This window comes from Marmota monax, unplaced genomic scaffold (genome assembly GCF_021218885.2).
Source record: "Marmota monax isolate L192 unplaced genomic scaffold, Marmota_monax_Labrador192_F-V1.1 WCK01_AAM20220418_F8-fsc00081, whole genome shotgun sequence".
In the NCBI taxonomy this organism is placed as follows: domain Eukaryota; kingdom Metazoa; phylum Chordata; class Mammalia; order Rodentia; family Sciuridae; genus Marmota; species Marmota monax.
In genome coordinates, this window is record NW_026695234.1 from 3,585,480 (window position 1) to 3,603,749 (window position 18,270).

General features: G+C 48.8%; 1 protein-coding gene across 3 annotated transcripts in view; it reads right to left on the reverse strand.

Moving 5' to 3' along the window:
- The window catches only part of Pou2f3 (POU class 2 homeobox 3), an 81,103-nt gene extending 71,931 nt beyond the window's left edge, over nucleotides 1-9,172 (reverse strand). The window contains exons 1-2 of one of the 3 annotated variants that reach the window (XM_046438624.2): nucleotides 9,015-9,170; nucleotides 2,655-2,723 (exon numbers count right to left, since the gene is read on the reverse strand). In XM_046438624.2, coding sequence (XP_046294580.1) covers nucleotides 2,655-2,723; nucleotides 9,015-9,042 — 97 coding nt within the window. In that variant the 5' untranslated portion in view covers nucleotides 9,043-9,170. Of the gene's footprint in view, nucleotides 1-2,654; nucleotides 2,724-9,014 lie in introns of all 3 variants that reach the window. The other 2 variants (XM_058577096.1, XM_058577097.1) reach the window with 2 other exon arrangements.
- Between the last annotated feature and the right edge of the window lie 9,098 nt (nucleotides 9,173-18,270).

Genomic DNA, 18,270 nt, shown 5'->3' on the forward strand with positions numbered 1-18,270 from the left:
TGAAGGAAAATGTGGAGGGGCATCGTAAAGCTGTAGCCCACACAAAAGTTGCAGACATCGCTGTTTCTTTTCAGTTGAGAAGGAACCACACAGAAAGGATGAGTGAACAAAACCAATCCATGAGGAGGATCCACTTACTGTGAGTGAAGGGGAACAGGGCACCCCAGCCACTTGTGTTCCAAGAGCACTTGGCAGTGATGCCCATTTTGTATATTATAAAATCGCAGCATCTTAATGAGGCCATTAGAAGCAATAATGATCACAGCTGCCCTGCACCAAGCCTATGCTAAGGGCTTTAGATATCATCTCGAGTAACTCTCAGCCCACTTTCTAAGACGAGCATTAATCTTCCCTCTTTACAGAAGAGAAAAGGATAAATGATTAGGTCACATAGCCAGTAAGCAGCAGAGATGCTCATTTCTCCAAGGTCTGTTTGATTCTAAATCCATACTTTTCAAAGCTCATCTGTTCCTGCCTCCTAAGAGGGCACAGTGGCTGGTCTGAAGTCACATGGTACCTTGGCAGTATCCCTTGACGATATTCAGATTCTGTGGGTCCTAACCTATGTCTGGACTCTTTCTTCCTTAACTACTTTGTGCATAACTCCCACTGTCTCATGAAGTCAGAATTTGTTCAGATGGTCTGTAACACATCAACCTTCCTAAGCTCCTCCCAGGATTGGATCCCCACCCCTTTTCTGGCTCACCTTCCAGGGTTCTGTGCAACTCGTTCTTACGCTTAGTACTAGTCCCCTGACTTGCTCAGGGTAATTGATGACAAAGCCCCTGTGCCAGTGTTAAGTGTGGTCTTTACCCACATGGACACTTGCTTAGACGTGTCCCAGGTAATAGGGCCCAGGTGAAAAGAGTTGGCTCTGGCCAGCCTGCTTCCAGGAAAGAGCAACCCAAATTCCTCAGGATCGTGGCTCCTGGGCTGATTTTTCTCCAAGGGAAGAGTGTCAGTGTGGGCACTATGCCCATCACTCTCCAGCTGAACTGATCTCAGATTCTTGAGATTAAAAGAAAATTTCTTCTCAACTGGGAAGAACAGGTACTCTCCACCACAGATCTTAGTAAACCATAACCAGCTAGTAAAGCCATTGAAAAATGGATGCCACTATCCTCAGCGGTTCTTCCATACAAAGCAAATAGAAAGACTGGAACCACGCAGGCTAGCTCATGCCTGCATTCCCAACCACTTGGGAGACCGAGGCAGGAGGATTGCAAGTTCGAGGTCAGCCTGGGCAACTTAGTGAGACCCTCAGCAACTCAGAGAGACCTATCTCAGAATAAAAAGTAAAAAGAACTGGGGATGTAGCTCAGTGGTAAACATCCCCTGGGTTTAATCCCCAATCCCCAGTACATACCCCAGATTGTAGCTACCTGTAGTTATATGTGTACTGCATGCAAGTAGATACTATTTCAATAATAATTTGGAGAACAGGAAAGCTTATGGAAAATGCATCTTGCAGATGAACCTCCAAGGCTTCCCAACTATCTTGTCTCTGATCCCAGGTCTTTCAGCTTCAAGAATGGAACTAGAGGATTCCAGAAGACTTGAAAAAGACTTTAGCTTTAGGGGACATTGATTCTCTTCTAATTTCTATGTCTCTAATGATCCAGATGAAAGGCTAATTGAGGTCTTGTTGGGATGCTATTAAAATTATTTGGTGGAGTTACAATTTCTACTTATCTTTCTGTAAATTCTCTTTAATTACATAGAGTTTTCAAACCAAAGCTTGGGTTATGGAGGGAAAAGGAAGAGAGCTGTGAAACTTTCTTCCCAATCTTTTCTGTCTCCTTTCTTTTCTAAAATAAAGTAAAATTATCTCTAGGTATCAAGTCCTCTTCTCTGAGCATATTTACCATCCACACACACTCTATTTGGAAGGGAACATTTGTGCATGGGCTTCTTTGATTAGTTTCTTAAGGACTGTTAAGCTGGGTGTGATGGTGCATTCCTGTAATCCCAGCAATTTAGGAGGCTGAGGCAGGAAGATCACAAGTTCAGGGTCAGGCTGGGCAATTTTGGAAGACCCTGTCTCTAAATAAATAAATAATAAAGGGTTGGGGATGTAGCTCAGTGGTAAAGCACTCCTGGGTTCAATCTCCAGTACCAATACATACAAATATAAATGCATAAAGAAATAAGGACTATTGAGAAATATGGGGCTAAAAGACCCTGGTTCCATCTACCAAAAGAAGTCTCTACCTTAAGTTAGTCAGTGGCAACTGGAAACACAGCCTGCTGCTTCTAGCCATGTTGGACTGGCATCTCAAAATGAATCACAGGTCTGAGGGTCTAGCTTAGTGGTACAGCACTTGCCTAGCATGTGCAAGGCCCCTGACACCCATCCCCAACACTGAAAAAGGGAATTGCCCTCCTAACTTTTTTGATTTGGTTTTGTTTTCTTAAGAATCTGGCTCTTTCCTGACTTCATTACAGAGGTTTGTTCCAGTGAGACCAGTATCTGGGTCTGGAACAAACCTCTGTAAAAGCTCCAGGGTCCCATTTCAGATCACAGAGAATCTACTTGCTTTCTAAGACTGGATGAAAGACCAAGCAAGAACAGACATTATCCTGCTGGACATTTTCCAACAACTTCCTCCCATACCCTGCTAGCCTGTTCCATCCCCAGAAGAGAAGCCCCTTACCTGGTTCCACGTGGCTGAGAGCACCTCGAGCGTCAGTGGAATCTGCTACATCCCCACTCATCTTGATATCTGCAGAGAAAACACAACTGATTTTAATAACAGGTCACAATTTTTCTTGCTATGACATATGTGGCTTTAACTAAACAGCAAAGATGAATGTGTAATTACAACAACCATCAGACTTTCAAATTCCTGATTCCCGAACATACAATCATTAGAATATTCATAAGCTTAGGGGCACAAATCCCCTCCTCCCGTGCCTGCCTCCTCTCCTTGTCTTCCTCCCCCTCTCCATTGCTATTGCAGGGTCTCACCTTTTGCATCATTGCTACTTCCTTCTACCACCAAGACTCAGTTGGCAAAAATGTAACAAGGGGAGGGGCATTGAGGTAGGGTGCGGAGCCCTTCCCATTACCAACCTTCATTTTCTTTGGGACTTGGGAGATTTGTTTTATTTCTTTAAAGTAGCACCAGAAATCTCTCTCCTCCCTGCCCTGCTCTACCCAGGAAGGTACCTGTGAACAAAAGTTTACCCATCTCATCTTAGGTCCCCAGTTCTCTGCCTAACTCAGAGATCAGTGCACCCTCTAGGGATCAAACCCTAGCTCCTGTGTCACTCGTGTTGAAGATCCTGTTCTTTGGAGACCCTTACCTTCTCTTCTACTCCTTCAACTTGCTCAGTGAGAAAGGGGTGGCAGTGTGTCACTGCCCTGCTGAGAAAACATACCTACACAGGGCCCCATTATCAGCCCCCCAAGCCTGGCTGGTCTGGCCTCTCCCGCCCTGCTTCATTTTAATAAATTAAACATTTACCCATAACAGTCAGCTGCCACCACCTATGAGGCCCCTAAGTCTCCTCCCGGGTCAGCAGAGGCAAGGAAAGAGGCAACTTTGAACTAACTCTCTGGACTCCTCTCCTTATTAAACCACCCAAATACTGAAGCTATTAAAGACAGAAGAATATTTTATTCAAATCAGGGTGACCCCCCCTTTCACCCTCACCCTCTTCTCTAGGGCAGCACTTTAACTCTTTCAAACCTGATAGTCTTGGTGAGCCAATTTGCATAGTCGGCTCCCCAGCCAATCCCACTCAAGAAGGCAGCCTTAATTTGCATCAGGTAATCTGACAGTTGGCAGTCTGGATGTCTGAGGTCTGGAGATGATCAGAATGAGGGGAAAGGCTGGACTTCTGCCTCAGGAAAAGAGGGGAGAAAGCCTATGTTTTTAAAGGGCAGTGATTGTGTGTGGCTCTGGCAGAGATTTACACCTGCTGGGTGTTGTAACTGAGGTACCAAGCACGATGGGAAGAAGGGGAGTCAAGAACACTCCAGGAGTCAGTGGTGGGGGGGACTAAGACGACCCTAGGAGTTCTATGAGACCTGTCGATTGAATGAGAACTCCTTGGTAAATACTTGGTGCTCCATGAAGCCCTCCCCAGACATTGGGGATGCACTTAGTGGAGACCCTGCAACCATATGGACCTCCTGGGCATTGCACCTGGACATTTCTTGAGCCTGACTTCAGTCCTTCCTGCTTCGATTTCAAGCTGTACTGTCTGCCGTGCATGAGCATGCAGAACGATCAGTGTGAGACACCTGAACTTATCTGCAAAGGGCCTCTGTGGTTGCTCACTTCTGCTCCAACGGAGAAGTGGGCTTCACTTTTTCCCCCACCTCTGCAGTGCTGGTGATCCCTGGAACCTGGGCATTGCCCAACATAGACCTGAGCTCATACTGCACTGCGGGGATTCTTCAACAGGGTTGAGAAAACCCCACAATCAGAGACTGCCTGGAAGGCACAGGGTGGAAGTTCTCTCCCTTTGCTGGTTTTAACCTGCTTCAGTAGAGCTGGGAGTCAGAGCAGGAATCTGGGAGTCAGAGCAGGAATCTGGGCGTCAGACAAATCTGGGTTTAATCCCTGGCCCATCACTCTAGATACATATGTGAATGACAATTTTCTCATCTAAATAAAAAAAGGGGGATAATGAAAAATACCTCCCAGGGTTACTATGAGAATTAAATGAAATAATGAATAAAAACAAAGTAAGCACCTAATAAAAACACTAATCCAACAGACACTGACTTTGCCCTTCCTCTCTGGCCTCCTTGTCCTGCCCCTCTCTCAGCCTCCTTCCCATTATCAGAAACAGCTTTGGTTTTCTGTCTTGGCAACTTTGTAACTTGTTCTTGACCTAAGGATCATTAACATCCTCCAAATTCTGCCTTCATAGGAGAAGTGTTCAAGGGGACAGGGAAAGGTTGAGAGGCAGGGAAGCCGGGGTGATGATCAGAGTCTCTGAATCAACTTATTTCAAACTCCTGCCTTTAAAAGGAAACTCTTTGAGCTAAGCCAGAATATTATACTTGTAACCCAAACTCTTCCAACACCCATTCCCTACATCACTTTTAAGTATACCCAGAGCCTTTCTCATTCATCTTTTAAGTTAGCTTGAACTTTAGTTTTTATGTCTAAAGGTCAGTTTTGAAGGCATCAGAAGACCCTCCACTCTGCCAGGGCTCTGCAACATCATAGTACTTTAGGCTTGGACAGGGATTTGAGTCTGCTTGGAGGGACAAGGCAAGATGACCTGTAAAACCTCTCCTTCAGTCCCATAGGATGCTAAGATACCCAGAACCTGTTCTTGTTGGGTAGGAGGCTGAGGCTGATGGGTGAGACAAGCGCTTGTGTCTCAGCCTAAAAATGGGCCAACACCGAAACTCGCTGGGACGCTTAACCCTTCACCTGTTGAACAGCACTTGCCAGGAGGCAGTGAGAGAGGTGTGGGGTGGGGCCAGGATTCTCTGTGTTCTTATCTCAGCCCTACTGAGTAGGCTCCTTGCCATCACTCCCTTCCCTGGGGAGGCTCAGCTGTGCTGTGTAAGAGCCCAGACCCTCATCTGCCTTAGCCAGAACCATCATGCCCTAAAGCTGCCCTAGACCTCCCTGAGCTGTGGCCTTGAAGGAGAAGCCCCTCCTTAAAATCTGTGAATGGGAAGGAAAGCCCCAGAGGCATTCTTCCCCCAGGTTGCTGGCTGTTAACAGGCTGAGTGACCACAGTGCCCAGAAAACCTCCTGGGACAAGGTTACTCTAGGAAAGCAGAAGCCCAACATGTCTCACTTGGTACCCATTTTCATGTCATTGGAAAGGACTGAATCTTCTACCTGGATCCTCCCTCATAAGCTGTTGGGAGTGCTTCTACCAGGGAAATTTTAAGGAACCTGCCAGTCCCACTTCTGAGCTAGCCAAAGCCCCAACTCTCCCCTGGAGGAGATTCCTTCTCTATTCTTTTCTCTCCCATAATCAGGCCATATGACCCACATGTCATTCCTGAGTTCTAACTGACTTTGAGATGCTCAACCCCTCTTTCCCAACCCTGATGGTGAATAGCTCACAGACAGAAGCGCAGAAACAGACACACACCCTGGAGCTAACCAGGTATTCCCCCTCTGCTGGATTCAAACCATTTCTCCCTGTCCTTCCCTCCATAGCTGACTGACTGGTCTCACAGCCTGTTTTTGGCCTAAGAGTGGGGTGCCCCTCCTTGGCTGGGAGCCCCTGTGTCTGGTGGCCTCTTGCCTACTCAGGTCTTAGTGTTCCTATATGAGAGATAGTTTGTAAAGTACAAAGTGCTAAAGCTCCAAGCAAACCTGAGTCATGGCTTGCACACAGGTTATCAGAGAAAGAAGACGGCACTGACTCAGGGGCTACAGACCTAGTGGAGCTGTGTGAACCGACCAGGGGGCAGGCTATGCCCTCGACTGTGTGCTCTTATTCTGCTTCCTTCCCTCATCTAAAATGTCCTAGTAAATCAATCAAGGAGGAGGTCCCAGGCCCCAGGACTAGCAATTCACAGGGGAAGTCCTTTTTATCAAGGATCACCAGGATACTGGATCATTATGGTGGGAAAAACATGGTACTCGAGAGAGACTAACTTTCTACAAAGAGAATCCTAAAGAACCTTAGAGAGGGGCCCATAATATGACAATGCATAGAGGGAAGAGGGACCCCCACATGCACAGCAGGGCCCATTCAGAAAGGCCCTACAAAGATGACCTTGAACTGAAAAATCCACCAAGAAAACCCAATCAAAAACTGCACAGAAAGTTTCAAATTGAGGGACCCATTGGAGGTGCCCTGAAGGGAAACTAGATAGCTCAGAAGAGCCAAGACTAAGAACTATTACAGCGTGGCCCAACAGCCCTGAGGGGAGATGGACTGAAAAATGAGCAGCGAGTGACCATAGAGAGATGAACCTGCCCCAAGGTGGAGGACGTCTTTGTGCCTGGCATCCTGGCCATCAGGAGAAGGGGGTGAAGCTGTTATCTGGGAAGCTTCAGCCCAGAGCTGGCTCCAGGGGAAGCCATGGGGGCTTGGGCCTCTCTTCCACCTCACTTCCTCTCCTGCCATCCACTAGACACTCTTAACCCCTAGGCTGCTTCCCTACCAGGTCCCAGCTGTCCCACCTCCTCCCATTTCCCCATAGCAGGAGCTTCCAGTAGATGAGGAGGTGGAAAACCCCCAGGAAGTCTCTGATCTTGGTCCTGAAGAACTCCCCACCAGCTCCAGGGGCCCACCTTTGTAGGAGTCTTGTTCCTATTTGAACCCTGGCCTTCTCAGCAGGAAGCAGAAGAAGGAAAAACAGCTGTCTAGGGGATCTGCTCCAGGCACCCCCCACCCCCGAGGTCGAAACCACAGGGTCTGGAAACAGACTTTCCTCAGATACTGGATGACACCCAGCTGGATGGTTCCTTCAGTCTCACCTAGGCCTTCCTGGCACGTCCTGGGGAGCCACTGAATATCAACCCTCTCTGCCAGCCAGCCTTTCACTCAGGCCTGCTGGGAAACAGTGCTTGAGGAAGTGAGCTCCCCAGCTCCCCTGAGTATCCACTGCCACTTGTTTTCAGGATTGGTAGGACCCAGAAAGGGCCTTCAGCCTGCTCTTTTCCTTAGGGTGGGTCAGGAGTTGCCTCGTCCTCCTCCTCACAATTCTTCGAGAAAGGAGTGCAAGCAAAAAACGAAACCCTTAGCAACCTTGAAATTCTAAATAAAGATCACTTGGTCCTGGCCACTTTGAGACAAGGTGCTGGGTTTGAGGTGACCAAGCCAAGTACAGATTTCTCCCACAACCCCTACCCCCCACCTCCAGTACTGGGGACAGAACCCATGGGCACTTTACCACTGAGCTACATCCACAGTCCTTTCTTTTTATTGTATTTTATTTTGAGATAGGGTCTCACTAAGTTGCCAAGGTGGGCCTCGAACTGGTGATCCTCCTGCCACACTCTCCGTAGTCACTGAGATTACAGGTATGCACCACAGCACCTGGCAAGTCAGATAGTTTTCTTCACTTTGTTATTTGCTCACCGCTCACCCTCACCCTCAACCTCACCCCCAAGCCCAACCCACTGTCCCAGCATAGCTGTGGAATAGGGATCAGCGGGGTAAATGGAGGGATCATGGTTCACTCTATGCCCATGTTCATTCACTCAGGGAAAATGGACTCCTGGCAATGGTTTTCCACGTCCTGCGTGCCCAGCCTCAGGAAAGGAGGTCATGGGACATGGGACCCAGAGGATGTAAATGTCACCACCCCCTCTGGCACACAGGCCCATCATGCACCTAGCCTAGAGCACAGCAAAAACCTGCAGAGCATGTGAGTGGGCACACCTCCCACACTTGCAGACACACCTGGAATGCATGTGCAAGTATTTTCAGTCCCTACAACATTCCACTTCTAGGGTCTGCTCCACCACGTCTTCCAGGACACATGGGGACAGGTAAATATTCCTCCGAGACACACACACAGATACATGCTTGCACAAGTCCTAATCAATACGCGTGCAGTATGGCACATGCCCCCAGGTGTGCCTCTATAATTGCCCCACCCCACCCACTTCTTCTAAGCCTCCCCCAACAAATGCCCACTTTGCCTCCATTTCACATAGGTGCCCGGACACCAAAGGTGTAGCATGTGGATACACGTATTTTCTTCACGTATACACTCCCAGGTCCACACCCCTGGCTGAGGGAGCGAACCACCCATCTCCTGCCACATCATGGGACTATAGCAATTCAGCACACCCAAGTCCCTTGCAATGCCGGCTCCCCAGGTCTGGGGCTTCACGAGTGCCCCACGCCCTCACCCTCTTTCTTTTCCAAGGTTCCTTATCCCAGACTTATTCCCTTTAGTTCCCCAGACAGCAACCCACTCCCGCCCCAAGACGACCCGCTATCCACACTGCCCTCTCCTGGCCGCTGGGGAATAAGTCCCCCTCCGGCCCCCGTCGCCCCCTGGTGTCCCTCTCCTTCACCCCTTTCCGCGCGCAGTGACACCTGTCAGAACTCCCTCCGCCCCTCACCTGGGTGCGCGGACTCCAGATTCACCATCCTGCCCCAGGCGGGGCCAAAGCCAGTGCCTCCCCAGGCCCCTCGCGTCTGCCCCAGCCGGGCTCCCTGGGAAGCCAGGGTCTCCTTCCTCCCGCCCCCGGCCGCCGCTGCCGCGGGAGCCGCTGCCGGAGCCTTCGCCACAGCCGTCGCGCGCTCCGCTGCTCCGGCCCGGCCAGCACTCGGCGCGGCCTGGATTGCCACACTCCCGAGGTGAGCACGCGGCGCGGGGCGGGGGCCGCTGGCCACGCCCCCTGGCAGGGCCCCCGCGCCTGGCCTTGGGCCTATGCAAAGCAGCATTTGCATACGGGGGAGCTGGGGGCCTGGCGAGGGGGTCTGGGTGCTGCCGGGGCGGGTCCGACCCTGCAGAACACCTGTCTGCCGGGACCCGGCTTGGCGGCCCCTCCCCACCACACCCGCAGCGGTCCAGCGCGCCCTTTTTAGGAACTCTGCCGGGGTATCCAGCCGGGCCTGAGCTTCTGTCTGGACAGGCTCCCAAAGAGTAAGCCTGCGAGGAACCTGGAGTGTTTGGAGAAGCCTTGCGGGTGTTCTGGAAAGAATCTGGTGTTGGAATCCTTCCTTTCAAGCGCTTCCCAGCTGTGCGGTATGGGACAGGCTCTTCACCTCCCTGAACTTAGGTTACTCGTTGGTAAAACCGGGCAGGGACAGAGCAAAATGGGCATCTATGTGGGTTAAGCAGGTGTCCAAGCTCACCTAGTCCCCAATGCTCTCGCTCAATATTGTGGGACTTGGATGGCCCCCAGCTTATTATCACATTTTCCAGTGGAGGACAACTGCCCCTTGCCTGCCATTCCCTGCCTCTAGGTTTCAGGTTGCTGTGAGACTCTATGAGAAATGGATGTGGAGATTATATGCCAGTGCTGGGGGGTTGTGGTGACAGCCACTTTCCAAAGCTTGTGACTTGTCCAATGGTACAGGATTCCCCAGTAACAGAGTCTGGCTGGAATCAGGTCTCTGGACTCCCATTCTAGTCTCTTTGCAGCACCCATCATAAACTCATTGCCCAAGACCCCACCCATCCTCTTTCCTCCTCTCTTCAGGGGCCAATAAATGATTCCAAGGAAAAGGGACCACCTGCATGAAAGTTCAGAAAGACACGTGCAATCAGGAGGATAAGGCCCCGCCTTACTTTCCAGAGGACACCCTATCAACCTCCCATCCCCTTACTGCCAAGGTCTATTTTCTGCTCACAGAGCAGGTCCTGGGCTTTTCTGCCTCTAGGCCTTGTTTACAACGTTCTTTTCTCCTGGAATGTACACCCTGATAATTCCTAATACAATACCGAGCATTTATTGCGCTTTCACTATGTGCCCCGCATGGTGCTGACCAACAGTTTAAGGCATCTTTGATACCTTTAGATCTCATTTAGTGCACATAACCAGTAAATTGTACCATTATTATTTCCATTACAGATGGAAAAAATGAGGTGTCAGAAGTTTGACTTCCCATGTTACGCAGTCAGTGTGGGAGCTCCTGACCTAAAAGCACTGCTGTCTACTCCGTCTGCCCACCATTCATATGTCCCCTCCTTTTAAAGTAGAAAGTGATCTGATCTTTTTCTGAATTACTAGGATATTTCAGTGTTCTTAATAGCCTTTGTGGAGTGTTATGTGAGTCTCTCCTTAGGCTACCCCCTGGCTGTTCATTTTATTGCCCCTCTTCCAAGTACCTAGAACACTGTTGGGCACATACCAGGCATTAGAAGGTGTTTAGTGCCCAGCAGCTGAGGCAGAATGACAGCAAGTTTGAGGCCAGCCTGGGCAAGTTAGCGAGACTCTGTCCCAAAATAAAACAAAAAGGGCTGGGGATGTAGCTCCGTGGTAGAGCACGCTTGGGTTCAATAGCCAACACTGCAAGAAAAATAAAATTTTGAAAGAGACAAAAGATGTTCAGTGGGTGTTGCCAGAGTCCTGGAGGAACAGGAAATGCTTAAGTGCTTCTGCATAGCGCCAGTCTTGTCCACCTCTCCTGTCCTGGAAAGAAGAGAGGGATCTTCTTTTTGTTCCTTCTGGTTCTTATTAGGGGAAGAGATCAGCAAAGACTTCTTGGAGGCTCAAGTGACCCCAGGGGTCCCTGTAAGGACACTCTTAGCCTTTGTCCCTTCCTTCCCTCCCCACTATCCTCCTTTCCCTCCCCTCCCCCACTTCATGTTTGGTCCCTTCCCTGAGGTCCATGTCTTATCTACAACTGCACTCACCTGCCATGGTCCTAGAAAAAGGCCTGCCTGAAATTAATATACCCCAGTATACTTGTGATTTCCATATCTCTATTTGCATATCATTTGCATGGCTATGTGCACCTAGGGTCTAGTTTTCTGACACCCTATCTGGGACCTGTTGCACTTTTCCATGTGCAAAGTCACATATTTTTCCTCTTGGGTTTAGTTTTCCAGAAGCCAGAGAAGCTGGTATCTGATGATGTTCAAAGGTCTCTGGGGCTCCAGCAACCTGGAATTCTGAGGGGTGAGAATAAGGGGAGATAGAGTTCTTGGGGAGGGGGACACTGAGAAAGAGATAGGCACTTGCAAGTCTACAGTTGGAAGCAAACCTTTGGGTTTCAAACATGGGGCAGGGAGCTAGGAAGATGGGAGGGATGGGGTCAGGGTGGTGAGAGTGGCAGGTATTACCTCAGGTTCAGCCATTCGCTCATGCATTTCAATAAATATTGGTTAAGTGCTTCCTACATGCCAAGAACTGTGCCACAATTGAACACGTGCTGTCTTTTTTAGTCAGCACAAATTTACAAGGAAAGTACGATCATTAGACCCCTTTTATAGACAAGGAAACTGAGGTTCAGGGAGGTTAACAGTGGATGGCAAGGTTGGGATTTAGAAGCAGACAGTGCTTTAATCTTGCCCTGCAGCTTCTGAGCCTTCCCTTCTCTTCCCTTCCTTTTATTATCATATAACTTGAAGAACCTAGATATCATCTGCCCCTGTCTCACAGAACCTGAGGCCCAGAGCAAGAGGGACTTGCCCCAGGTCACAGACCTAGTGGAAGGCTGAACAGAGGACCACCTCTTTTCCCTGCTTGTGCATTTCCTGGGTCTTGAAAGTCTCTGTGTGTGTGTGTGTGTGTGTGTGTGTGTGTGTGATGTGTGTGTGTATGGAGCCAGAGAGAGACAATTTCTATTCCCTCTTTCTCTGATTCGCTTAATAATCATTTTAATTAGATGAACTGAATTGCAAGTGTGAAAGACCCCTTATCCCCCCACTCCTCTTTCCCAGCACAGTAGTCTCCATGAAACCAGATTTTTGAGTTCTGGGCTGGTGGGGAAGCTGCCCCCCAGGCCTAATAACTTCAAGGAACTGTTAGCTCTGCAGAGGAAAAGCTGTGGGGAAGAGAGAGATAGGAGGCTGCCTGGAAGTTAAAGAGGAACAGAGGAAAGAAAGGGAAAAGAAGCAAAGACAGGAAATTTCAGTGCCTTTGGACATCAAAAGAGTGATATGCAAATGAAATGCAAATACAGTGCAAATTACTGCTCCCTCCTTAACCCCACCCTCTCTCAACAGCTGGAGGAGTTTTTCAGAGAGTAGCCAAAGTTTTACACAGGGACACAGTAGTTCTGAAATGGTGATCCACTCTGATCCCTATCCAGGTCCTCTGGGACCTTCTGGTGTGACATCTGACCCTACTGTGGGGGAGTCACAAACTCCCCCCAGGCTTTATTTCCCCTTGAGCATAGGATCAGCTTCTTTTGTTTCAAGGCCAAAAGAATGTAAGAGCTGGGGTTCCCCTTCCCACCACGAGGGCTGGAAATGACCTTAACCTGGAGAGTATGATGGCAGAAGGGAGATGGCCATGGCCCTGTTTCTCCCTCTGTGGGCAAAAGTGGCCATCTGGTCTGCAGGCCTGCTCACACTCCCATTTCCTGTCATGTCGGCTGGATTGAGTTGTCAGGGCTGGGAGAGGGAGGAGAAAGAGGAGTCCTGGAAGGCCACCAAGCAACAAGTACCTTCTAGCTTCTTCTATCTGCCAGATAGGCCATGCGGACCAGAGTGTGGGGATGCAGGGTGGGGGGTCACTCCCTGCCTTGGGGCAATCAGAGCAAGTGGATCTAAGCTCAGACTTCCCTCCAAAAAGCAGATATAAAAAGGTAGAGGCCAGGAAGAACTTCCAGGTGTTTTGAATCATACCTGGAAACCTGATGGCATCAGCGCCAGGAGGCTTATTGCAGAAGGTTGGCAAAGGGGTTAGTGCCAGGGTGACAAAATGAGAGGTGTTCTGGGAACCAGGATAAAGCGATTGCGTCTGGGGAGTGGACAGAAAAGTATGCGGGAGTCAGGATACAGAGCTATTCCCTGTTCTGATGTCCCTGGTGCTGAGACCCCGCCTCTCTGCATCTCCTGGCCTTCACCCATGGCCATTTTGCCCTTGAAGTTTTGGAATAATAGGTGAAAATAATATGGCTCTGTTTTCCAGTCAACATTATTATTATTATTATTATTATTATTATTATTATTTTACCTTGAATTCAGCATTGAGCCTGAGCTAGACCTTCCTAATTGCACCTTCGGCAGAGCCCTTTCCTGGCTCTCAGCCCACTTCAGGCCAGGTAGGCCTCCTCAGGTTTCTGTCCATCTGCACGTTCAGCGCAAGTCTAGGCCCAGCGCGCCCTCTGGTGGCAATCCATTCATGTGATCCTGATTTTTTGCACCCCTACCTATAAAGCTGGAGAGGTCTCCACCCAGGAATGCACCTGTGGCTGGGGGAACCCTAGGTGAGGACCCCAGGTTCAGGCAAGCAGGAGATATTGACTTCTATATTCAGATCACTGTATGGTCTCCAGTCCCTGCTGCCCACCAGAAGCTGGGCCTCCACAGAACCCCGCTGGTATCAGTAGGCTTGGTTCGGCTTAGTTGACACAGAGACAGGAGCCCCCAGCTGTCTGTCCTGTAACTGGACACCTCTGCCATTAACATGTCATACCTCTCCACTGCCCTTGAGCTGCTGGGCTGCATGTCTGCCCTGCACCCACACACAAAGGGGATCAGCAGCCATTTATTCATCCATCCAAAGTTGAACTGAGTACACACTAGAGCTAGGAGCAGGGAATGTAATGAAAATTGCCCCTGCCCCCGGGAAGATCCATCTGTTGGTACTTGTGGGCCAGTGAGCACATCCCTCATTCTTTGACACCTCCCCTACTGGGAAGTGGAGGGTGCTAGGGGGACCTGCTGTGGCGCAAACCTTGTCCAAATCTGGTGGTGGGCATGAGGAAGGGCTTTCTGGAGGAAGAAACATCTAAGCTGAGATCCTAGCTAAGAGGGGAGGGAGTGATACACACAAAGAGAGCCCCTGACACACCAGAGGGTGCATGGATGTCCGGGCACTACAGGGAAGGACTGTGTATGCGACGTGGAAAAGCAGGAATGGTGAGGTGGTGACAGTTCCGCAGGGAGGACCACGGACCTGCTGTGACTTGGACAGGTGGAGATAGTTCACTGATGCCACTACCAGCTGTCTGTGACACACATCACGGCCAATTGCAGCACAGCCTTGAGTCCCACATTGGGAAGTGTTGAGAGGAGGCTGTGACGGAGCCGGGAGAAGCAGGACGGAGGTGGAGAGGAACTTGGGTTTGAGGCATATTTAATGTTGTTCTTAAGATGGGAAAGAGTCCAATACTGCCAGGCAGGGCTGATGGAAAGGAGGTAGGGAAGAGAGAAGTAGAAGAGGAAGAGGGGATGGTATTCCAGAGAAGTAGGTCCCCAAGTAAGGGGCTGGGATTCAGATCCTGAGGGTGGGGGAGAAGGGACACTTCTCCCATTACAGGAGAGACTTCTGGACAGGCCAGAGTGGATGAAGGTCAGAGAGAGGTGCAGTATCCCAGCCTTCTGCTCTCTGTGATGAAGGAAAGAAGGGAGCTAGCCGAGCATGGTGGCGTACACCTGTAATCCCAGCAATTTGGGAGGCTGAAGTAGGAAGATCATAAGTTCAAAACCAGCCTCAACAACTTAGTGAGGTCCTAAGCAATTTAGTGAGAACCTATATTAAAAAATAAAAAGGTTTAGGGATGTGGCTCAATGGTCAAGTGCCCCTGGGTTCAATCCCTAGTTAAAAAAAAAAAAAAGAAAAAAGAAAGAAGTGAGCTAAGAATAGATCATCATGTGAAGAGAGAGCACCTACAAATGGGAGAAAATCTTTTCTACCTGCAGCTCAGAGCATTAATCTCTGGGATATGTAAAGAACTCCAAAAATTTCACACACACACATAGATACAATCAAATAACGCAATCAATAAAACAGAAGAACTGAACAGGCACCTCACAGAAGGAGAAATGTGAATGGTCAACAAATACATGAAAAAATGTTCAACATATCTAGCAATTAGAGAACTGCAAATTAAAACTACACAGAGATTCCATCTCACTCCAGTCAGAATGACAATTATCAAGAATAGTAGCAACAATAAGTGTTGGTGAGGATGTGGGGAGAAAAGTACACTCATACATTGCTGGTGGAACTGCAAATTGGTGCAACCACTCTGGAAAGCAGTATGGAGGTTCCTCAGAAAATTTGGAATGAAACCATTTGACCCAGTTTATACCTGGTTTATTCCCTCAGCATATACCCAAAAGACATGGTCACATCAATGTTTATAGCAGCTCAATTAACAGTAGGTAATCTATGAAACCAACTTAGGTGCTCTTCAACACATGAAGGGATAAAGAAAATGTGGCATATATACACAATGGACTATTACTCAGTCATAAAAAAGAATGACTTTTATGACTTTTGCTGGTAAATGGATGAAACTGGAGACTATTATACCATTATGATTTGGATATGAGGTGTCTCCCAAAAGCTCATGTATGAGACAATGCAAGAAGGTTCAGAGGAGAAATGATTGGATTGTGAGAGTCAACCTAATCAGTAAATTAATCCCAAAGGGATTAACTGAGTGGTAACTAGAGGTAGGTAGGATGTGGCTGGAGGAAGTGGTTAATTGGGGGCGTGGGTATATATTTTGTATCTGGAGAGTGGAGACTCTCTCTCTGCTTTCTGATCACCATGATGTGAGCTGCTTCCCTCCTCCACCCTCTCCTGCCATGATCAGCTGCACCTCGAGCCATGAGGAATGGAGTCGGCCTTCTATGTACTAAGACCTCTGAAACCATGAGCCCTCAAATAAACTTTTCCTTCTCTACAATTGTTCTGGTCAAATCTTTTAGTCACAGCATTGAAATAACTGACAAAACACATGCTAAGTGAAATAAGCCAACCCCCCAAACCAAAGGATGAATGTTCTGTCTGATATGCAGATGCTGACACACAATAAATCAGGGCAGGGAAGAACAGAAGTTCATTGGATTAGACAAAGGGGAAGGAAGCGAAGGGAATGGATGGGAATAGGGAAAACCGTAGAATGAACTGAACATAACTTTCCTATGCTCATATCTGAATACACAACCAGTGAAACTCCATATCATGTACAACCACAAGAATGAGATCCTAATTAGAATCAGGGTGCAGTGGTGCCTGTAATCCCAGTGGCTTGGGAGGCTGAGGCAGGAGGATGGCGAGTTCAAAGCCAGCCTCAGCAAAAGCAAGGCACTAAGCAACTCAGTGAGACTCTGTCTCTAAATAAAATACAAAATAGGGCTGGGGATGGGGCTCAGTGGCTGAGTGTCCCTGAGTTCAATCCCCAGTACCACCCCCCCAAATAAGTTACACTCCGTGTAGGTATAATGTCAAAATACACTCTACTGTAACATATATCTAAAAAGAACAATTTTTTTTTTTTAAAGAATGGATCGGGCTGGGGATATAGCTTAGTTGGTAGAGTGCTTGCCTAGCATGCACAAAGCCTGGATTCAATCCCCAGCACCACCAAAATAATAATAATAATAATAATAATAATAATAATAATAATAATAATAATAAATGGATCATCACTCCATCCTGCCTCCTCCTGCTTAGGAATCAGGATCTTTCACAGCATGACATGCAGCAAGAGCCAGGGTCAAAGCAGCCAGGGTCAGTCAGTCAGGAGGATGTGGACATCACCCTGGAGGGCAGAGGCCACAGGCTGGTTCTGCTGGGCCTTGGTGCCTGGATGCTGAGGTGGCTCATGCCCCCCCAGTCCCTTGATGGGCTTTGGTTCTTCAAGCTTTGGTTCTCCAGAGTGGCTTCTGCCCCCTTTTATGCCAGCCTCTTCTATTCCATGAAGACTGGGCAGAGGTCCCTAACTGTAGCCCTCATCGTTCCCCTTCCTAAGACCTCCCTTGGCTCATGAGATGCAGAGAGAGAAGCCTGGAGAAAACCCCAGGTAGGGCCCAGCCCAGCCCGGCCATGCTGCCAGGACTTCCAGATACTATTCTCATCCTCTCTGGTTCCAAGAGGCACCAGGGAGGTCTGGGCCTCGGTCTCCCTGGAGGGCACCTTCCCTCAAAAGAGAAGCAGACAGGAATCTTTTCCTGCTAACTTTGGTACCGGGGAAGCCTGGGTCCCTCTTCACCCCCACATAGCTAGTACTGGGAGCTGGTGCTCCCAAAGGGGGGTTTCTCATCCCCCCCATCAAACCCATGTCTCCCTCCCTTAGGTGAGCTGTGCTCTTGGAGGCTCTAGATGATCCATCTGATGACCTATATGATTTAGGAAGTGGCATAGAGAAAGATGGCCTGGGGTCAGATCCCAGCTTTGTCACTAGCTGTCTGACCTTGGGCAAGTCACACAACTTGTATAGGTGAGCCACACCTGTAAAATGTTCCAGAATCCCTGCCAGGAGCCAATGGGCTAATGCATATGAAGATACTTTGTAAGCCCTAAAGTGCCACAGAGAAATGACCACTGATTATATCACCTGTCCTGGGAATTTCCACATGGCTACAAAAGCCTCCTGAGGATAATGAGTACAGCCTCATCTCCTTGGGACTCAAATGGCTGACCATCTGTACCTGCTTTAACAAGTTCCTGTATGATTGTGATGAACACAAAAATGTGAGAATCTCAGCAGCAGACTTTTGGGTGGAATTCTAGGCACTGGGAGTGGGCCCAAGGCTGGGAGGGAGGTTTGCAATGCAATGGTGGGCTATTATTTGCCCCTGGAATGTGGCACCCTTGGGAGGTGTCTACTTTGTTGAGAATGAAGGTCAGCCTCAAACTCTTGGGAAATCCCTTAGTACTGGGGATTGAACCCAGGGGATGAGCTACACCCCCAGTCTATATATACAAATTTTAGTTGTTGTTGATGATGGACCTTTATTTT